We start from the raw sequence: 23,007 nt of genomic DNA, 5'->3' as shown, positions 1-23,007 counted from the left end.
CAGTGGTGGCAGTAGCAATAATAATAATAATAATAATAATAATAATAATTTATATGCCACCCATCCGACTGGGTTGCCCCAGCCACTCTGGGCAGCTTCCACCAAAATATGAAAGATACAACAGAACATCAAACTTGAAAACGTCCCTATGCAGTTGCGCAGCAACTTCCTTCCGACGACCTTCAAGGTTTGATAATATTATTTTGTGTGGGCTGATGATCGTTACACTGTGCTGGCACCCTGACTTCCCTTTGCACCCTCCACAACGCGCCGAACCTAGCATTGTTCTAGGACACTGAAGTCGAGGCTGCCTCACACAAAAAAAAGCACAATAGAGATTCTGCAGTGCGGACTTCTGTTTCCTTTTAGTAGAAAAATGTTTGGCTCAGCTCTGTAAACTGCTCATTTGCAAACCCCACCCAACTCTTCTCCTGTGTGGGATTTACACAGGTGCAATATTGTAAAGGCAGCACTGCCTCCCCTCCGGAGAGTCTGCTGTGCTGGCGCAGGAGCTATAAGGATTCTTGCTTCAGCTGCCTCTTGGAACAGACAGGGAAGGGGTGTTTTCAACCATGGAAAGAAGTGGTATCGGTTAGGTTATAAGGCTTAAAGAGACTTTTCAGATATATCTTTAGAGCAGGGAGGGCACACTCCTTAGTGAGGAGGATGCAAATAATTTTGTGTCAGGGTTGGCACCAGACATCAGGGGGCCCTGACTGTGGTTTGGCTGATGCCCACACTTTGCCCCATCCCCTCCTCTTTGTGGTGGTAGCTCCACAGCCCTTCTTTCCCTTTCCCCTGCTGCCCCTCATTCCTTCTCCTCTTCCCCAAGCTTCCCTGGGCAGCCAGTGTGGTGTTGTGGTTAAGAGCGGTAGTCTCATAATCTGGGGAACCGGGTTCGCGTCTCCGCTCCTCCACGTGCAGCTGCTGGGTGACTTTGGGCTAGTCACACTTCTCTGAAGTCTCTCAGCCCCACTCACCTCACAGAGAGAAAGGAGCATGCTAGCTGCTTTGAGGCTCCTTAAGGGAAGGCGGGATATCAAGTCCAAACTCCTCCTCCTCTTCTTCTTCTTCTTCCCCCCTCTTACTTAAAAATAAACATAAAAAATCCCTTCTAGTTCCTGGGTCAAAGGTGCCCATCTTCATAACCAAACTGCTGAGATGACCAGGAGAATGCCTTAACCGTCATGGTTTATTACGATGGATAGAAACACTTAGGTAGATAGATAGATAGATTGTACTTGATAGATTCTACCATCTATCTATCTATCTATCTATCTATCTATCTATCTATCTATCTATGAGCTGATGTGAATTGCAGTAGCCCAAAACATCTGGAGGGCACCAGATTGGCCAAGGCTGTGCTAGAGAAAGCAGTATTCTCATTTTGCCCTACAGTAGGCCAGACCAAGGAAGGAGTACGCACCTTCCAAGTGTCCCTATTTTCCAGGGACAGTCCCAGATTTACAGAAGCTGTCCCAGTTTCCAATTTGATCCTGGAATGTACCACTTTTCCTTAGGACATCCCTAGTTTTATCAGAGAAACGTTGGAGGGTATGGGGTTATTGTGACCCCCTGAACCAAGGAGATAAGTAACTCTACAACTTTTAGAAGACATCTGAAGGCAGCCCTGTAGAGGGAAGTGTTTCTTAAAAATGTTTAATGATATATTAGAAGCCACCCAGTCAAAAGGGCAGGGTATAAATAATTAAATTGTTATTGTGGAATAAGACATCCCTATTTTCATTGGAGAAATGTTGGATGGTATGGGAGTATGGTGAGAGAAACCACAGAGGCATCCTGTGTGGGGCAAGACCAGAAAGTTCCGGAGTGTTCTGAGCACCTGTGGACCATGTTACTTGGTGCTGTTACTCCAAGTAACATCTGTGAGGTAATTACCACACAATACAAAGTGCTTGCAAATGTGTCTTTACTTTAAATGCTGAGCAGGCCACGGCTCCCAGTTTACAGCACCAGTGCAAACCACTCTCCACACACACACATACCCTTCTTGAAAGCAGGCAAATTTCCCCCAAGTCTTTCTGTGTATCCAAAACTTCAAGCCAAGTCTGAAGAAGCCTCTAATGATTACTCTGGGGAGTTTGAAAGCACTTACCTCACATCTTGTAGGTGAGCTTCCTTGTTAAAAAACAACCACCTGCCTTCATATACCTTTTGCCTTTTGGACCTTCCATTTCGTTGCTGCAAAATGTCAGCTATATACTCCAGGCAACCCTCGTCTTCTGACTGCAGGTGGGCAGAGACATTACTGAAGATGGAAGTAACCTTGATTTTCCTCCTACGTGCTCCTGCTCTGTGTGTCCCCCTCTTTCCCTCCCAAAACTGTTCGTTCAATAAGCTGGCTCCCTTCCCAGCCCTTGACAGTGCTGGTTTGGGGGTGATTTAATATCTGACCTACTTCGCCCTGACATTTCTCCTCCGGGCTCCTTGACTAGGCACTAATAGATGGATTCGACTCTTTCCAAGGCAAACCTTTTTGCCGTTTCTTTTGGGAGGAAGGAATTCTTTGCAGACAAAAAAATAAAGTAAAACAAGAAACGATGAAGGATGAGAAAGGTGCAGCTGCACTTTCTGAGTCCTTCCGCCTTGGCACTGCCTTGATCAAAACCTTTTACAAGACCGGCTGTGTTGGAGAGGTCCTAACGACGTTTAAAATTATTATCTCTCTTCCCTAGTCTGGGCAGTAGCAATGGATTTTGCTGCACTTTTACAGTCACTTTGAGGGCCCGAGTTTTCTGGTTTTAATTGGGTAGTTTCGCGGCAGGCCTGGCTAGCCACAGATGCAGACCGATTTAAATTCAAATGAGCTAGCACTTGCGAATGGCTGAGCATTTTAAATTCCAGTTATGATGGTGGGCGAACAAATGAAAGAGCAGCCCTCTGGAAGCAGGGCAGGTGTTCTCTTATGTGGAAAGAGATCGTGCTCTCGGGATTGAGGTGCAAGTGGGGAGGCTGTGATTTTGTTGATTGAAAGCTTTGGTTTTATTAAGTTGATCTGCGACAATCCTCTCGCCACAAAGGTTAGCAAGTTTACAAGGAGAAGAAAATATAGACACACACACACACACACACACACACACACACACGGAATGGCCCACAATAAACAACTAACACACAAACATGTCCTAAATCTCTGTGGGTTTTGACAATAGAAAACTCACACCGTGACTGAATATGCTTTATTATTCTACAGACCTACAAAAGGTACAGAATTTACAAGGCGAAATATACTCAGAGTCAAGAGTGGATTTCATGCTCTTTATTCAGCTCATAGTGGTGAGGAGGAATGAAAGTTCCCCCAAAGTATCTGCTTTATATACATTATTTACACAATGGGCTGCACGTGATTGGCTAATTCCGGAATTCTCCTGTAGGCCAATCAGGTTGTCGATTCACTTCCATCTGGAGCTGGATTGGGTGGCTCCTGCACACCAATCAGACTGCTGCATTGTTCTAGGACCAATCAGACTGCTGCATTCTGAATCCTATTGTTCTAGGACCAATCAGACTGCTGCATTTTGAATCCTATTGTTCTAGGACCAATCAGACTGCTGCATTTTGGATCCTATTCAACTCAGTACGTAACACAAGGCCACAACCCAGCCAAAGTTATGAGCTTTTAAAGTCGCCATTTTAGTGGAAGAATTAAGCTGGTTTCTCTCACTGGAATCATCGGAATTTAAAAGTGCCTCGCTTTAGCTGGATTGTGGTCTTAAGTTGCTGACACGACTTGGGGTACCATTTAGGCTGCAATCCCACAATCTCTTACCTGGAGATAAGCCCCAATGAAATTTGTGGGGCTTGCTTCTGGGTATACATGTCCAGGATTGCATTATTGAGACAGACTGGCTACAATCTGCCAATGTAGCCCCGCACCTAACTGTGTTTTCATTTGCCACAGCAGTAAAAGTGTGTGTCCTTGCCGAACTCCCTCAGCTGATGCCAGCAATGAAATGTGGGACTAGGCTTTCATTCCCTGTGACTGCTTCCTTGTCTCATGCTAAGTAACTTTAGAAAGTAAGGCTTCCACATTAAGCACACTTACCAGGGACAGACCCTCCAAGTGTCCCTCATTTAGAGAAGCCATCCCAATTTCTGATTTGATCCTGGAATGTCCCACTTTTACTTAGGATGTCCCTGTTTTCATTGGAGAAATGTTGGAGGGTATGGCAGTTATCTTACCCCCGAGCCATCTGTAGGCAATCCTTTACAGTGGTACCTCGGGTTACAAACGCTTCAGGTTACAGACTCCACTAACCCGGAAGTAGTACCTCGGGTTAAGAACTTTACCTCAGGGTGAGAACCGAAATCGTGCGGCAGCGGGAGGCCCCATTAGCTAAAGTGGTACCTCAGGTTAAGAACAGTTTCAGGTTAAGAACAGACCTCCGGAATGAATTAAGTTCTTAACCAGAGGTACCACTGTATAGGAAAGTTTTGTTAATGTTTAATTATGTTTTTATATCTGTTGGAAGCTGCCCAGAGTACCTAGGGCAACCCAGTAAGATGTGTGGGGTATAAATAATGAAAGTATCATGGAATGGAATGCCCTTGTTTTCATGTTGGAGAAATGTTGGAGGGTATGCAGAGAGTAAGGCCCCACTGAATACATTGGGTTTTTCTACTTGGGGAGCAAACCTGTTTTAAGACATCGCCATCCCATGAAAGCTCCCCATCTCTTCAGGTGCCCATGCAATTTTTGTGTGTGCATCCAGCCGCCATGACATTGTTCCCTTGAAGAAAGAACTATTGCATTTAGACTGCAGTGAGCTTCCTTCCCTTCTCACACCTCCAACTGTAGTTGCCGTTATTTTTCTCTAAAGAACTGAGCGTCTCTTAAGTACATTTCCCCCCTTTGTCGTGCCAAGTATAATAGCTCATTATGTGCAGTTTTCTACTTTTTTTAACAGCACAACGCTACAAAGGAGTCAATTAAAATTCAATAACGGGACAGTGTTTATGCACTCATTAAGCAGACATGAGGCAGATCTCCTTCTTGGTGCACGTTTTCTTCTCGTCTCTCATAACGAAGTAGCTTGAACGCAAGCAGGGAAGTGTGGCTTGCATTTTAATTCGCAACTTTGATGCGTAGACTTACTGAGTCCCAGAAAGCTGGCTGTTGCTGCTGCTGCCGCTAAGTAAGAGCCCTCATCTCCCCTTAATTCTGGAGAGCCACCTCTGCCGTCCTTTGCAACCAGGGAGCTCATTCAGAAGCTTTGGGCTAGCTATGCCCGGCAGAGGAGCAGCAGAAAGAAATGGGGAAGGCAGGCAGGAACAGTTTAGTCTTCCTGGTGGGAATGCTCGCCGTTATGGCATGGTTTGCCAACATGGTGCCCTCCAAATGTTTTAGATTGCAACAAACCATCTCTCAGCATAGCCTGCTGCAAAGGGTTGTTTTCAGAAGCAAACAGAGCAGGGATAAGAATAATGTGTGCTGTCTTGAGCTCCCTGGAGGAATAATGGACTTATAAATGTAATACAGTCATGGGTAAAGGTAAAGGGACCCCTGACCGTTAGGTCCAGTCATGGCCGACTCTGGGGTTGCGGCGCTCATCTCGCTTTATTGGCCAAGGGAGCCGGCGTACAGCTTCTGGTTCATGTGGCCAGCATGACTAAGCCGCTTCTGGCGAACCAGAGCAGCGCACGGAAACGCCGTTTACCTTCCCGCCGGAGCAGTACCTATTGATCTACTTGACATGCTTTCGAACTGCTAGGTTGGCAGGAGCAGGGCCCGAGCAACAGGAGCTTCGAACCGTTGCAGGGTTCGAACCGTCGACCTTCTGATCAGCAAGTCCTAGGCTCTATGGTTTAACCCACAGCGCCACCTGCATCCCAGGAATACAGTTATACCTCAGGTTAAATATGCATCAGGTTGAGCATTTTTAGGTAGTGCTCCACAGTGACCCGGAAGTAACAGAGTGCATTACTTCCACGTTTCGCCACTCGCGCATGCGCAGACGCTCAAAATGACGTCACGCACATGCGCAGAAGTGGCGAATCGCAACCCATGCACGCTCAGACGCGGGTTGTGTTCATTTGAGGATGTGAACGGGGCTCCGGAACGCATCCAGAGGTACCACTGTACATGAATTTGCTGTTCCCTCCTTTCAGATTCCCCCAAGTCAAGTGACGCCAGTGCTGTTTTTCTGGGGATACTCAAAAGTATGCAGTACTGGCACCTCCCTCCCGCCCCGAGTGTGGCGCTTACTTCATGGTGAGTACAGACACCATTTTTTCTTCCAAAGAGAGATGTGGGGGGACGGGGACTGGGTGACATCCCAAAGACAATTAAACTAAGCGAAGTCTGCATTACTGTGTAGTCCATATGAACCTACCCTGACCGTGTGTGCCTCCACCATAAGAGGTCCAGAGGGTGGCCACACAAGAACAGGCCTTTTCTGCAGTGAGGGAACTGTCAGGGGTCCTTTACCTTTTTACCTTTAGGTGTCAGGCAAAAACATTCCTCTTTAACCAGACCTTTGGCTGATAGACATCTAATGCCCTTTTAAATGTGTTGTGGGAGGGAGGATTATTGGGTTAGGGTGGCATAGAAATTAAATAAACGAACAGAAATGAGCAATACTGTACAAAGGAAAAATTTACATCCATTGCTCTGCCATCTTTTTCCTCAGTCCCTCTCCATTGCTGTCATGTGACCCTCCGAAAGTGGTCCAGAATGACATGTGGCCCTCACACTGAAAATCTGACTCACACCTGTATTAAACAAACACACAGGTCCACCCTTTGCATGCCTCCCACATTTGGCACATCCCTAGTCACTGTCTTGTGTCCTGTTACTATGCCTGAATCACATAATGGGATTGGGATTGCACCTTTGAGGCGTTATCCCAGCCCGCAGTCCACATACAACATCACTTATTTCTAGCAGACATCATACACCCAACATTTCTCCAATGAAGAATAATAATTTTACTATTAGCCTACCCATCTGACTGGGTTGCGCTAGCAATTCTGGGCAGCTTCCAACAGATAATAAAAACATAATAAAACATTTTTTTAAAAAAAACATTCCCTATACAGGGCTGCCTTCAGATGTCTTCTAAAGGTTTTATAGCTACTTATCTCCTTGGCTGGGGGGGCGGGTCGCATAGCTGCCATACACTCTCCGATGAAGATAGGGATGTCCTCCATATTCTTCAGCATTTCTGCAATGAAAATAGGGACGTCCTAAGGAAAAAACACAGGTGGCACTGTAGTCTAAACCAGAGTCTAAGGTTGCCGATCAGAAGGTCAGCGGTTCGAATCTCTGGGACGGGGTGAGTTCCCGTTGCTCAGTCCCTGCTCCTGCCCACCTAGCAGTTCGAAAGCACGTCAAAGTGCAAGTAGATAAATAGGTATCGCTCCAGCGGGAAGGTAAACGGTGTTTCCGTGCGCTGCTCTGGTTTGCCAGAAGTGGCTTAGTCATGCTGGCCACATGACCCGGAAGCTGTATGCCAGCTCCCTCGGCCAATAAAGCGAGATGAGCGCCGCAACCCCAGAATCGGCCGTGACTGGACCTAATGGTCAGGGGTCCCTTTACCTTTAAGGAAAAAACAGGACATTCTGCAATCAAATCAGAAACCAGGATGGCTTCTGTAAATCTGGGACTGTCCCTGGAAAATAGGGATACTTGGAAGGTCTGAGACTTTGGTCATTGATAGTGAATCCTTTAGTGGTATATAATGCTTGCATTGGGGGAGGGGTTAATTAAAGGGGAGAAGAGAGATCATAAATCTCTTTCCAGAACAGATTAACCACTCTCCAGATTACTGAAGTGCACGGGCAATTGATCTTACACCACAAGTTCACAAAGTTCTCACCTGCTCTTTAAAAGAAAAAGAAAAACAGCAGCAGCAACGTAAGTTGCTACACAGGTTGGAAAAAGCAATATCAGGTAATAAAGGCTGCCTCTAGGTACAAGAGACAATAACCAACAACCTCCCAGGGGAGAGTCTCAAACACCTTGTTTGTGTGTGCCTCTCTTTTTTGGGTGGAGGAGTATTTGTGTGCCGTGTGGAGCAAGAGAGCAAAAATTAATTCAGTTTATTGCTGACTGGGGCTTAAGACAAGTCTAAGTGCAGCACTGATGGTGATGATCTACTTTAAAAGTTCAACTTCGGAGAAAAGAATGGAAGCAATAAATACCATGACAGTGAGGCAGGGAGAGCCAGGAGCTTTTATGGAGGAATTAAATCCCCATAGAACTGAAGTAAATGGGCTCCAGTGGGAAATTCAATCTGCAATGTATTCAGCCTTGATGTCATACTTGGTCTCACTGCCAGGGCTGTCAGAGTCTTCTTTAAAATTAAAATAAAAATAAAAATTGGCCCTGTGCCTCTGCTTTTAACAACAGTTTCTGGCACACAGAAATGTAGCAGGCAAAGGTTTCCCCATCCTTCGTTTAACATCAGGTATTAAATATATGTATGCCAGGCTGCTGTTAAAGACACATGTTATATCTAAGTATACTCAAAGCAGATTCGTTGAAATGAATGGATCGAAGTTAGTCCCTTGTCTTTTAATTTCAGTGGGTCTACTCTAATATTAGATGCAATCAATAGGAACAGAAGCGATTCAAAAGGTGTATCCTCTGCATCCCAGAAGCAAAGGGAAATAGATGATGATGATGATGATGATTAATTCAAATTATATACTGCCCTTTATCAGAAGATCCCAAGGCAGTGTACAACAGTAAAAACACATTACAGAAGATCAATGATAAAAACATAATAATAAAAAATGACAGACAGCCTACTAGTAAAAGAATCATCATAATAACAGTCATCTCCCCCACACTCTTACAGACCATGGATTATTTAATTGCCATAGGCCTGGGTAAAGAGGGATGCTTTTGCCTGGTGCCTAAAGACATGCAGTTATGGCGCTAGGCAAGCCTCTCTGGGGAGAGCATTCCACAATTGGGGAGCCACCACAGGAAAAAGCCCGTTCTCTTGTTGATACTGATACAGGCTCCCCACATAAGATGTACCAGGGCAGTTCTACGTGGGTGAGCTTCCAAGGGCCGCATACATGCCAGTGGCAGATGGGGCCCAAGACACAAGCAGCTAGCTTCTGCACAAACTCACGCCTCCCTCTGTAACGTCCACCCAGACAGCCAAGAGGTGTTACCAGAGTTGAAGGGCACTTTCCAGCCAGGCTAAAACAACTTTGGGTGCAAAGGAGAGCCAGTGAGGGCTGTAGCCTTGAGGTTCCACACCTCTGATTTAGTGCATTTTTATCCTATTTGTCAAGCCAAAAGGGTTTCCAGGGTGGCTAACAGTTACCGTATTTTTCGCTCCATAAGACGCACCTGACCGTAAGACACACCTAGTTTTTAGAGGAGGAAAACAAGAAAAAAATATTCTGAACGAAACAGTGGATGTATGATTTTTGTGGTTCATGCTGTGGCCACAGACATGTGATTTGACGGTAAATTTGGGTCAGTTCAATGCAAAAATCCTGAGAATCTATGTGGATCTGTGCTTTGTAATGACATTTTTGTGCTATTGCGGCCCCACGCAACAGTGGATGCATGGTTTTTTTGGTGCAGGCTGTAGCTATGGACATGCTATGTGATCTGATGGTGAATTTGGGGTGACCCAATGCAAAAATCCTGAGGATCCATGTGGATCCATGCTTTGTAACCATGTTTTTGCGCCCTTGTGGCCCCAGGCAACAGTGGGTGCGTGATTTTATTGGTGCAGGCTGCAGCCGTGGACATGCTATGTAATTACAAAACTACAGTTAAAAACTAAAAACAGTCATAAGAAACATTTAAAACCTGAAATGGATACCAAAATCTCATAAAATCAAGTGCAAGCATCATTAAAGTTGTTTTTCAATGGCACCTGAAATTTTGTTTGTTTTTTTGTACCCCACCTACCTGACTGGGTTGCCCTGGCCACTCTGGGCAGCTTTCAACATATATTAAAACATTATACCTCGTAATCTGGTGAACCGGGTTCGCTTCCCCGCTCCTCCACATGCAGCTGCTGGGTGACCTTGGGCTAGCCACACTTCTTTGAAGTCTCTCAGCCCCACTCACCTCACAGAGTGTTTGTTGTGGGGGAGGAAGGGAAAGGAGAATATTAGCCACTTTGAGACTCCTTAGGGTAGTGATAAAGCGGGATATCAAATCCAAACTCCTACTCCTCTTCCTCCTCCCCCTCCTCATCCTCTTCTTCTTCTTCTAAAGCTTTCCTATACAGGGCAGCTTTCAGATGTCTTCTAAAGGTTATATAGTTACTCATCTTCTTGTCATCTGATGGAAGGGTGTTCTATGTGGCAGGTGCCGCTATCGAGAAGGCCCTTTGCCTGCTTCCCTGTAGCTTCACTTCTCAAGTGAGGGAAAAGTCTAGCTAAATGGAAAGAAGTCTTCATCTGGTGCCAAAAGTGCAATAAAGTCAGTGCCCAGCTTGGGCACAAGCGCAAGAATATTGTGTGAACACCCCTATAGCCGGATTTGAACAGAGTGCCTTTTACCGAAAGAAATATGGTGATGACCTTTCCTAGCCTTAAATACTCCATTTCCCAGCATGCCAAATGTCACTGCCGATTAGAACAGGTGGCTTTCAGAAGGCACAATTCCAAGAGAAGAGGCTCAAAAATATTACCTTTCTGCATCTCATAAAGCTGCAACTGGTCCAATGATGGATTTGAGCAATTTCTCAACTTCCATTCCCTTCTATAAATATGTTAGTAGAATAGCAGCAATCTCTGCATGTTCTCTATCCCATATCGACCTGTTTATGGGCAAAAGAGCGAGGAAAGGGCCAGTGAAATACACGACTGTGCAGGCACCCTGTTTCTAACATCTCTCTCGTATTTAGTTGGGTGCGTGGGAAATAGGCAGGAATGTTGCTCCGTAAATCTCCATTAGTTCACACACAAACGACCGCTTTCTCATTTGTACTGAAAATCTTACAGCTAAATGGTAAAATTGGTGAATGAATCTATCAAGAAAAACACCCTCAATACTTAGGTGATTATTGTCGAATAGGAGGTTATGCGTTTGGGTCAAGAAAGACAGCTCTGCTGGACTTTAATTCTCTCTATTCTATGTATGTCATGAGGGTCTACCCTGAGGTTCATTTTCTTGAAGCTTGGAAATGGATCAGACCAAAGACCTACCTAGTCCAACATCCTGCTCCCATGGTGGCCAACTGGATGCCCATAGGAAGCCAACGAACAGGACACAAGCAGATTAGCACTGTTCCACTCATATTCCTCAACAACTGGTCTTAGATACTCATGGGCGTAGCCAAGAGGGGGAGAGGGGGGCAGCTGCCCCCCAAATAAAGTAAATCAATAAATGTATTTAACTGAATATTTAACTGAGGTTCTGCACACCCAACATAAAGCCTGCCCCTCATAAATCCTGACTACACCCATGGAGATACACGAGAGGTAATATAGAAGTTAGGATGAGCAACCACTGATAATCTTAGCTTCCATGAATAACACCCTATTAAGACACCCAAGCTTGTGGCCATCATTATAGGCTGTGGCAGCAAATTCTATAGTGTAACTATGAACTGTGTACTTCCTTTTGTCTGTTCTGAATCTCCCACCGTTCAGTTTTACTGGCTAAACCCTGGTTCTATTATTATGAAAGAAGGAGATGCACCACATCAAGGGAAATTGCTTGGCAAATATTAGGCATTCAAAAATATGCATGCTAGAATAAATTCACGCTAAAATGCTGTTGAATTTTCATGAGGACCTTTTTGCTGTGGAAATTCGCAAATGTGGAGAACTAAACTTAAGATTGCGAAATTAGAAACTGAGAGAAACTGAAATTGCCCAATCCACTCAGCCTTAGCCATGAGGCAGTATTAATTGGACTATCAAAGATGCCCCATTGTCCATTGTCCCATCAAAATACGCTTCTTTTTTTCCCATGTAATGTGTCCTTCAATTTTAATTAATTTAAGAAACCCTGCTCCTACAGGCCAGCCTCAGCCTACAAAACTTTCATAACTAAATACATACTATCAGAAAGGAAATTCAATCACATAAAATGCAGGGGGCAGGGCCTTTTTGCTAATGGTACCTGAATTGTGGAATGCAGGAGTCATCAGGAAATTCGCCTGGCACCTATTTTGAAGCCCTTGTTGGCAGACAAAGACCACTTCATTTCCTCAAGCCTTTGGTGTAGAATAAAAGGCTCAGGAAAATATGCCTGTGAGGTCCTTATCACTTGTGAGTCTCATTTTAGATTTTGGACCTGACTGTTTTTAGCCTCTGGTGCTTTAAAACGCTTTTTCACATTGTACTTTTGATTCAGTATTTGTAAGCCACGCTGGGAATTCATCTGAAGGGCAGGATATGAATTCTTAAACAAAGTAAATAAAATCAGTAATTCCATGGATTATCCTTGGCTCCCTGCAGAACTTTCTTGACCTTCGCATCCCTTTGAGTTCAGGTCCACATTACGCTCACTATGTGCGAGCGACAAGCAAAGCAGACCATCTCTACACAGAGAAAGTCAGAAGGACTCTGAATCTTACACATGAGGAAAGGAGGGCTGACTTTTCTGTCCTGTCCATTTTTTCCTCTGTCCTCCATGGCTCATTTCCCCTTCAGTTTGGGAGGAGGCGAAGCAGGACAAAGTAGCCATTAAAACGAGAGATAAACAGGGATTTGCTATGGGGTGGGTCCAGAGTAGAATAGTTTGCAAAAGGGATTGAGAATCAGCAGTGTCGCCCCCTACAGGAAGGGTGGCAAATCTTTGGTCCTCTGGATGTTACTGGAATACACCTCCCATCACCAGTGACTACAGTCCATAATAGCTGGACCTGATGAGAGTTGGTGCCCAACATCTGGAGGGCCACAGTTTAGACACCCCTGTACTAGAAGAAAGATGGCGTGTTTGCATATTCCCTCTGCAGCCTGCCATGCCAGAAGTCAGGGGCATAAGTGTGGGGGAGCAGGGAGGCAGTTGCCCGGGTGCACAATTTTGAGGGGGGCACAACCAGGCGCCCCAGTGCAGGTAGGCAAGGGAGTGGAATTTGCAGTGACACGCGCAACCTGTCAGACCACTGCAGATTGGTTGCTCCAACGACATCAGGGGTGAGGGATGGGCTGGCACGGTGGGCTCCCTTCACTCTCTGTGTCCGCGCCTCCATGGTGTGTGCACACACCGCCCTGGGCACTGGCAACCCACTCTATGCCACTGCCACAAGTGGCTGCAGGGAGCAAGGTAAAGGTAAAGGGACCCCTGACCATTAGGTCCAGTCATGACCAACTCTGGGGTTGCGGCGCTCATCTCGCTTTATTGGCCAAGGGAGCCGGCGTACAGCTTCTGGGTCATGTGGCCACCATGACTAAGCCGCTTCTGGTGAACCAGAGCAGCGCACGGAAACACCGTTTACCTTCCCGCTGGAGCGGTACCTATTTATCTACTTGCACTTTGATGTGCTTTCGAACTGCTAGGTTGGCAGGAGCAGGGACCGAGCAACGGGAGCTCACCCTGTCGTGAGGATTCGAACCACCGACCTTCTGATCGGCAAGTCCTAGGCTCTGTGGTTTAACCCACAGTGCCACCCGTGGCAGGGAGCAAGAGGAATGAGCAAAACATGTCTCCATCCACTTCCTCCTGCAAGAGCCTGAAATGAGCAGCACCCTGCTCTTGTGAACTCTGGATTCAAGACAGGAGATGAAAGGCAGGCTGTGGTTTGTCTTGCTTTGTGTGTGCAATTGCATCTCCCTCCAGCATTCTCTGCCTGTGGGCAGGGAAAGCTACAGTATTCTCAATGGGCAGAGTCAGGTTGCTCTGACATGATGAGCGTCAGTGAAGGAGGTGGACTAAATACTTCACTCCACAACCTGGATCCCTATTTATTTTGCCAATTGTTTTAACACACACTTAAAAAAAAATCTGTAACAAAATAAACTCGCAGAAAAGAGCAGGAGAAAGGCAGCATTAAATCTGTAGAAGGCTAAGAGGTGAGAGGAAAGTGAAGGAAAATGCACTCAGATCCAGTCACAAGTGAAGGTTTAATATCAGCTGAAAATTGGTTTTTGCAGAACATTAGACAGTGTTGTCCTTGGTTTTATTCCCACAAATGCAATTTGGCATGCGTTCCAGTTGAAAATGCAGACACTGGCACTGCAGTTGGGTGGCATTCTTGCAATTACGATAGTAGCTGACTTTTTTTTTGCAATTGGGGAAAGTAATGGGGAAATATATTTGAAAGTGTGGGATAACCGAATGATTAGTAGGAAGATGCATAAATACTGCACAAGCAAATCCGGATGAATGCTCATTGCTGTATCACCTCCCCACAAACAGACTGGAATGAATGCTCAGTAAGGACCTGGATATAGTACAACCTTCACGGGTGGCGCTGTGGGTTAAACCACAGAGCCTAGGACTTGCTGATCAGAAGGTTGGCGGTTCGAATCCCCGCAACGGGGTGAGCTCCTGTTGCTCGGTCCCTGCTCCTGCCAACCTAGCAGTTCGAAAGCACATCAAAGTGCAAGTAGATAAATAGGGACCGCTCCGGCGAGAAGGTAAACAGCGTTTCCGTGCGCTGCTCTGGTTTGCCAGAAGCGGCTTAGTCATGCTGGCCACATGACCCGGAAGCTGTATGCCGGCTCCCTGACCAATAAAGCGAGATGAGCGCCGCAACCCCAGAGTCGGTCACGACTGGACCTAATGGTCAGGGGTCCCTTTACCTTTCACATAAGCATATCAGGATGAATGCTCAACAAAGAGCTTGTCTGGAAGAGCCCCATTGACAGGCCAACCTTTGAGGATTTCTATTTCACTTACTGCACATGATTCCTCACAATCTGTTGCCCTGAATTACATGGCCCTTTGCTCCATAGCCAAGTGTCCCAACTCTTGCAAATAAGTGGGTGCTAATGTGCTCATTGGCAGGTCAGCCAAACCAGAAGAGTTTTCACTCTTTCCAGAGCTTGGTGCTCAGCCTTCTGTATCTCAGGGCATGTCTTGCAGCTCCAATAAGAGATTTTCACTTTTGCCTTCTCCTGCAGCTTTCCTCTCTTTCAAGCAGAGAAGCAGCACTCTGACACTCTATTCAACTTAGCAGTGTTCACAGTGGATTCTAAAACACAGTCGTCTTGCTTCACATAAAATGGGGTCTCTTCCTTCACTAGATACCTCCCATGTGGCCAGTGTGAGCCAATCACACGAGATCTACTAGAGAACTCTCTAGAATTCAGTTACCGACCAATCAAATTTAAACACACAGTACAGTGGTACCTTGGTTCTCAAAACGCCTTGGTACTCAAACAACTTGGGACCCAAACACTGCAAACCCAGAAGTGTGGCAGTTTTGCAAACTTTTTCGGAAGTCAAACATGCTCCGCTTTGAGCGTTATGCTTCCATTTTGAGCATTATGCTTCTGTTTTGAGTGCCACACTTCCGTTTTGAGTGTTACACTGAGGTCTGTCTGGTTTTGCCATTTATTTTGCATTTTTGTTTTAGCGGCTCTTTTTTGTTTTTGTGCCTGTGTGGAACCCAGTTCAGCTACTGATTGATTGATACATTATTTGTTGCTTTCATTTTATGGATCAGTGGTATCGTTAGATAGTAAAATTCACATTAAATTGCTGTTTTAGGAGTTGTTTTTAAAAGTCTGGAACGGATTGCATTACTTTCTATGGGAAAGTGTGCCTTGGTTTTGGAACAGACTTCCAGAACGGATTAAGTTTGAGAACCAAGGTACCACTGTAATGCATGCAAGTGTTTGCAATTTCAGTGAATTAAAATACTATACTTAACAGGGCACCTTAGCAGCCCCTGCTGCCCGTGGAGATGATCTGCTGTTGAAGAAACTGGGGAATTGGCATGTCCAGAACACTGCTTGCTTGCCTGTGGCAGTGTTTGTGGGTTGCAAATCAGAGCAATAGATTGTGAAGGGATCAGGTGCTGTGAGCTTTGGGTTTCTTGGAAACATACCCATGAAATAAAATTGGCCAAAGTTGGTTGAATCTTGCTTGCTCGGTCTCTTTTATTTTTTAAAAAAAACATCAAAAAACTCTTGAGAGAGTTTACCTGAAGCAGAGTGGGTAGCCACAACATGTAAAGGTTACAGTTAATGGATTTTTGAGGGCCAATTGCTCTAGGGAGTCTTGTTCACCCAATGCTTGTTCTTTGCAGTTTTATATTGCCAAAGCCCCAGGGGTTGAGGACTCTTAATAGTGTGATATTAAACCATCCTCTAATACGGTCTTTGCGATGCTCAGAACCTACGAAGAACTAGTAACAGCCGACTCAGCAGATGAGGCTGTATCACTTTGCCCCCAAAGCACAGGGAACCTTAAGAGGGTGCTGAATTTGCATAAAGTGGAGCCGAGCCAAAATCTATTACTTTGCAGAGTTTCCTTCGTTATTCACGGTTTTTTGGGTGGCAGCAATCATTTCCTTCCAATGCTCAGGGAAGGCACTAGGTGTGGGGGCACCGTCAAGAAGGCAGTGTGGTGGGCAGGCTGCCAGTGCAGTTGTTGTTGCTGCTGACCTTTGTAGTTGCAGCACACACACACACACACCATTTGGGGGGGGGTATGGGAGCTGTGCTACTATCACTGTTAATGCTGAGCCCCAGAGAAATTGTTAGAAAATTTCTTCTTGCCCAGAGGAATTGGGTGAAATGGTCCTCCTGATTTCTGTGCTTTCAAATAAAGTGGGGAATCTCAAGAGACCAGATGGAAACAGCTGCGGCATAAGCAGAAACAACATGGCATTTTATTTTTATTTATTTAATTTGCAAGGGTGCCGTTTGCAAAATGGGAAGAGAAAGGCTGGCGTTAGGACTTTTAGATAAAACATAGTCACAGATCACTGGTATGAACAGAAAAAAGCATGATATTTACAGGTTAATATTTTACAAAGCAATTCATTTAGTAGGGCAAAAGCACACCTGCAATGCGTGTTCTGCAAATATTTTAACCCCGCCCCCTTTTTTCCTTTACATCTTTTGTAGGGTTTGTTTTGTCATGGAGGTGTTGCGGGGAGAAGATGGCAATGCGGCCCTGGCACACATTCAGGCAACCTTAACCATCCCTCTTCCCAACATCTGGTATGTAGGCAGAAGAAGCTGGCATCAGGCTGTGTCAGCCATACTTCATTATATTCCCTTTGCAGTACCAACTGATTGTAAGGAAGAGGATCTAATTTTGAAACAGACAAAGTCGACTGAAGGAGCAAACAGCAGAAAACTGGTGCAAAAAGAGGCAAACTTCTTGGGAGATTATAGAAACCTTTCCCACCTTTGTCACACTGAAAATGTTTGCTGGAGACCATCTGATTCAGCCCTGACATTGATTTTAAAAATTTCTTACAAAGTTCCTTCTTTGCACCGTGGAAGTAAATCAAAGTGAAGTGTTTTCTTTTCCCTTCATCCCATATTATCCCTGCACCTCACATCTCATGCATTTCCTTGCAAATTATTTTGAAACGTGGCTGAAATGCAGGTTTTGAACACCTCAGTTTCTTCCAATGGAGTACTCAAATATGTACGCATGCGATCAGCAACCATAATCCAGCAATTTTTGAGGCAATGATTATTGAGCTCTAAGTGTCAATACTGCTGTAGGAATCAATCAAAGATCTCCTGATTTCACCTGGAGACGGTAAGAGTACTATTTGTCTCAAATAAGAAGATAGCAAAATGGAATACATTAATTCCTGTCAGTGTCTCCATGCTACTCATTGCCCTCACCCTATGGCATGATGCCTGCTTCCATCTGAACAGTGCCCCGTTTATTAATTTCTGATGATTCAAGTAAAACCATTCTTCAATGTCACACGGAGGTATCTTCAGAAGCCTTCAGCTGGTCTTCAAAATAGAGGAGCTGGTCTACTTCAAAACAGTCACTTGCCCGAGACACCATTTTTTCCAGGTATTCTCTGATTTCATTTTCACTTGCATTCTGCCTTCTTGCTCGTTGCAGGAATTCATAAACCTTTTCAAAGGTTTCTGTTCCCAGTTTCTGAATGGCTGACCTGTCAACAGAAAATGAACGCCAGCAAGTGAGCTGGATTATAAATAACATATAGATGTCCATCATTTACCATAATTGGACAGATATTGTATCTGGCAACTTTCTATAGCACTTTAACAAAATGGTGTGGGTGTGTGTGTGTGTGTGGAATACTAATGCATGCATCACAACACACACACAACATATATGGAGAAAATATTGACATCTGATTCAGTAAGATACTTTTATCACAACACCAGCTTCTACATGCATATTTACAGCCTCTGGATTATATAAAAAGGCACTGAACAATTTTCATGGAGTAAGTAGATTGCACAGCCATGCTTCATAAATCATCCTTTAGACGCTTACCAAAACAGAGGAGGACTGTAGTTCACCACAAAGTGGAAATGGCATTTGTCTTCTGAAAATAGAAGCTCCTCTCTTTTAAAATCTAATACAATGGTATCTCAGTTTAAGAACAGTCCTGCTTACAAACGATACAGTTTACGAACTCTGCAAAATCGGAAGTAGTGAACCTTACCTGAGTCTACAAACGGAAACTGAACGGTGGAAGGGCACTGGCAGTGGGAGGCCTCATTAGGGAAAGCGCGCCTCAGTTTAAAAACGGATTTGGTTTAAGAACGGACTTCAGGAATGGATTAATTTCGAAAGCCAAGGTACTACTGTATATGCATGCTTCATTAATGAAAATTATACTTGTGCTGTCCTAATAGGACAGAGGGTTTTAGCCAAAGAGAGCGAGACCCCCACCTCAATTCAGTGTACAGAAAGCAAAAAGATAACACTTCAGTGACCAAATCTAGTACCAGTACTTGGCACCCTCAGGCAAGAAGGCCCAAGAACCATAGTGGGTTCCACCATGCTTACATAAGCCCCATTACAGTGGAACCTCGACTTACATCCGTCTCTTCTCACAGACGTTGCAAGTTGCGGCCATGGCAAACTTGGAAGTAAACACCGGGTTTGCCGCAATTTGCGCGTGCGCGGAAGTGGCTTCTGCCATCTGCGCATGCGCACAAGTGCGCTGCTGCCGAATGTGCATGAGCACAACGGCGCCTCTACTAGCGTCCGGTTTCACCCATCGGATGGGCCTCCAGAACAGATTATTATCGTAAGTAGAGGTTGTACTGTAATTTAACTTTTTAAAAATCGGGGCCAGGTTCTGAGGAAAATTGTGTCACGTGGCTGGAGCCACTGCCATGCTACTTCTCCCAAAATATTTGTGGGCATTGATAACATTACCCTGCAACAACACTATGTTGAGAACCAGAGGCAATGTGGACAAAGATGGCGGCACTTCCAGCCTCATGGCACAACTTTGGTCCTCTCAGCGCAGGCAAGTGCTATGAGAAGCTGCCAGTGCGGTTGATCCTCTGAGGAAGGGTGGTATATAAACTTTATTATTAATAATAACAATAGTACCACCCCTCCACCGGCTGATCGTGGATTGTGTGCCCCACAGCCCCCCAAAGGTGAGGCACCCTTGGTATATAGTGTGTATAAGCCATTTCCTCTTTTCTGATCTGCAACATAAATGCCTAGTTAATTTTTAAGAACAGAACAAAGGGAAGGCAAAGAAGACTGCTCCTTCTTCTGAAGCTTACACACACACTCCAAACCCCATTCCTGAAAAATATATGTTTAGAAGTATAATTTTCTACCAAGGATAAAAAGATTTGCTGTCAAATCAATTACATATTACAGTGGAATAATAATGCAGAACACCAGAATAATAGCCTGAGGTTGAAAAGACGCTTATATGTTTGATAGACAGCAATGATGACCGTTTTTCTGTGCCATCAGAGCAAACATGAATTAGTGTGTTGAAATAAACTGTGGATTGTTCTGCTGAGATTCCCACTTCAGCCATGGAGTAAGGTTGATTTGACACCCCCCCTAGTTCCTGATGGCAGATCTCTATTCTACCCAACCCCGCTTGTTGCGTTCTTTTCGGGTTGCGTTCTTTTCATGTTGCGAACAGGCCTCTGGAACGGATCCCGTTCGCAACCAGAGGTACCACTGTATTGAGTTTTGGAATCAAATAAGGCCACAACTTTATTGGTTACAGATGTGAAAGGTTTGGCCATAGGCATTGAGGTAAGGGATTTCTAAGGGTGAAGCCAGCAGCAGTAGGGTGGGGGGACGTCCTATGACCTACGTCAAATCAGGGCAGCCCTCAAGTGGTCCCTGTTGGAGGAGTGGTATGGCCCTAGCCCCCCTCTGGGCATTCAAGCACCACTACTGGTCAGTTGGCACCGCGCCCAGGTAACGCCCCCTGGATTCCTGCTGCCATTGGCCAATTTTGTGGTAGGATTATGATCTGGCCGGCAATAGGCCAGTTTGCAGGGAAGACACCATGCCTGCCCACAAAGCCAGCTGCCCGAAGAGGGCAAACAGACATAAGTTACACAATGAAATTTGCTGATAGAAAGAGAACATACACAAAAGTGATTTATTTCAATGTGGTTATTGGAAAGATTTTATGCCCAAGAACTAGTTAGGGGGGGTTCTCACTGAAATCAATAGTAAAACAACCTTTGAGCTCAACAGGAGCACATTGAAGCTATTTAGAAAGTCTCAACATTATTCTAAGCACTCACATGGACTATGTACCGCTTTGCTACGGAAAGGTAGACTTTTTCTTAGCTAGCTGTCAGCTAATCTTAAAGATCATGCCGTGCTCAATCAATTACTTCAACATGACCTTTCTTTCTGAATTTTTAAGAGACATGGGCATTTGATGCCAACGCCATTGGCCTAAGGGTCTTATATACATAATCCTTCTGGATCTCAAGCAATAAGAAACATGGCCATTCATGGTGGAAGAACAAAAATATCACAAAATGCCTTTCTTTTGCAGCTTCTGAAAGACAATTTTACTTAGACTCAGCAGGTAATGATGATGCCTTGTGCCTGATCCTGGTGCGCTGCTGAGTGGAAGACACTGGGGGCTGAATGAGAAGCAGTCACTGCTGTGCTGCAAAATTTTAATTTACTTACATTTTGGTCCATGAAAGCTTTTCCATTGTACCCATCTACATGTTCTTGAATATTTAAACTGCACTATAAAGCTCACTGCTATTAAACTCTGAGCTTATTGCATGTATTCTTAGGTTTCTTTGTAAAAAGAACACGAGACGCCATGTATTTAGAGTCATTTTCCTCCCTTTGATTCCATCACTGAAAGAGAATGGTATAAATGCCTAAGCCGATTATGCACGTTTTGTTATTCTGCAGTCAGGCACACATAAGGGCCCAAATCACGAAGCCACAGATAAGTCCCAAGAATAAAGTTCAGCTCCCATTAATCAGCCAGGAGGCTGCCAACAGCAGTTTAGAGGACTCAGCTCATGTTGCCTCCCAATGGCTATTGTGTGTCAAGGCTCCGAGCCCTCCTCCATTTGTTAATAAAACACATGAACACCAGTATTTTAAGTTAATGTGCTAATTAAGGCCACAACTTTATTGGTTACAGAATGTGAGTGGTATTGGCTTAGGCATTGGAATTGAACCGACTACAGTGGTACCTCTGGTTACGTACTTAATTCATTCCGGAGGTCCGTTCTTAACCTGAAACTGTTCTTAACCTGAAGCACCGCTTTAGCTAATGGGGCCTCCTGCTGCTGCCGCGCCGCCTGAGCACGATTTCTGTTCTCATCCTGAAGCAAAGTTCTTCACCCAAGGTATTATTTCTGGGTTAGCGGAGTCTGTAACCTGAAGCGTATGTAACCTGAGGTACCACTGTATACCTGTATATCAACCACCAGTAGGGGAAGCAGGAACCAAGAGGGAAATCCCCCGGTGGCGTGGCTGCTTAGGTACGGTAAGCCACGCCCCGGCCAACTGGATTGGTCAGCTGGGGGGCGTGATGCGGCCGGGACTCCCCTATGACGCGGGGGCACTGCCATGCCCCTGCTGTGCACAGGGAGAGAGTGTGGCCTGTCCGTAACACCGCCCCACAGGGAAGTGGAGCAGCCTTATGCCAATGGTTCTGAAAGGCTTTTAAATGTGGCTCACAGATTTAGAGAGAGAGATGTTGAACACAATTCTACTCTCCCCATGATGTTGACGGCTGGGGGAGAGTGATTAGGATCCGTGTAGCTGCTTGGCCGAGAGCAGTCCCGTTGGTGGAGAGGCTCTGCTGTGGCAAATGCTCCAGCTGTGGGCAAAAACTACTCTCAACAGCAGTAGCAAGCAGGAAGCTTGGGATGGGACACTGGTAGCTTAGGATTGACCTCCATAGCACTCTGCTTCTGCAAGAGATCCATCACTCTGCTTCTCCCCAACAGGATCGCTCTGCCTAGCTGCAATCCTATTCAGTGCCCTTTTCTAGAAAAAGAGAAAACGCTTTTCTAGAAAACTCACCTTGTTCTCTTTTAATAGCAATGGTGCCCACCTGAGAGGTTATGGAACCAGATTTGGTGAGTTCTGGCTGGGGGGGAAAGCCCTGGTCCTATTCCCACTTACTTGGGGGGAAAGTTAATTGAACTCAATGGAGCATACTTCTGAATAGACGTGTATAGGATTGCACGCAGCTGGTATTTAACTCCAAGTAGCCTTGCTAAGCTATATAAGACTGAATCAGATAAGTGCTGGAGATGCAAAGAGATGGAGGGAATGTTTTTTCATATGTGGTGGACTTGTAAAGGGGTAAGAGAGTTTTGGGAAATGATCCATAATGAATTGAAAAAAAATGTTTAAAAGCACTTTCCCCCCCAAAACCCGGAGTCCTTTCTGTTGGGGATAATTCAGACTGAAATTCCCATGTGTCAAAAAAGGTTATTTATGTATGCTACTACTGTGGGCCATGTTTTGTTAGCCAAAAAATGGAAAACGAGCAAGGTCCCAACTAAAGAACGATAGCTTAGGTTGACAGAATATGAACAACTTGCAGACATAACATAGAATAAGAGAATAAGAAGAACATACGTTTAGAGAAGATTGGAAAACGTTTATTGAATATATGGGGGGAAATTGTGTACAGCTGAAAACACTGACAGCGTTAAGATAAA

At 45.1% G+C, this 23,007-nt stretch overlaps 1 protein-coding gene across 6 annotated transcripts in view; it reads right to left on the bottom strand.

Annotated features, from left to right (window-relative positions):
• Positions 1-16,721: 16,721 nt before the first annotated feature.
• The window catches only part of NEK11 (NIMA related kinase 11), a 79,949-nt gene continuing 73,663 nt past the window's right edge, over positions 16,722-23,007 (bottom strand). For all 6 annotated transcript variants that reach the window (XM_053410643.1, XM_053410642.1, XM_053410641.1 and 3 more), the window contains one exon: positions 16,722-17,993. In XM_053410643.1, the coding sequence (XP_053266618.1) occupies positions 17,792-17,993 (202 nt within the window). In that variant the 3' untranslated portion in view covers positions 16,722-17,791. The remainder of the gene's footprint in view (positions 17,994-23,007) is intronic.

This window comes from Podarcis raffonei, chromosome 12 (genome assembly GCF_027172205.1).
Source record: "Podarcis raffonei isolate rPodRaf1 chromosome 12, rPodRaf1.pri, whole genome shotgun sequence".
NCBI lineage: Eukaryota > Metazoa > Chordata > Lepidosauria > Squamata > Lacertidae > Podarcis > Podarcis raffonei.
The sequence above is the reverse complement of the archived record's forward strand: the minus strand, read 5'-3'. Positions and strand labels throughout refer to the sequence as shown.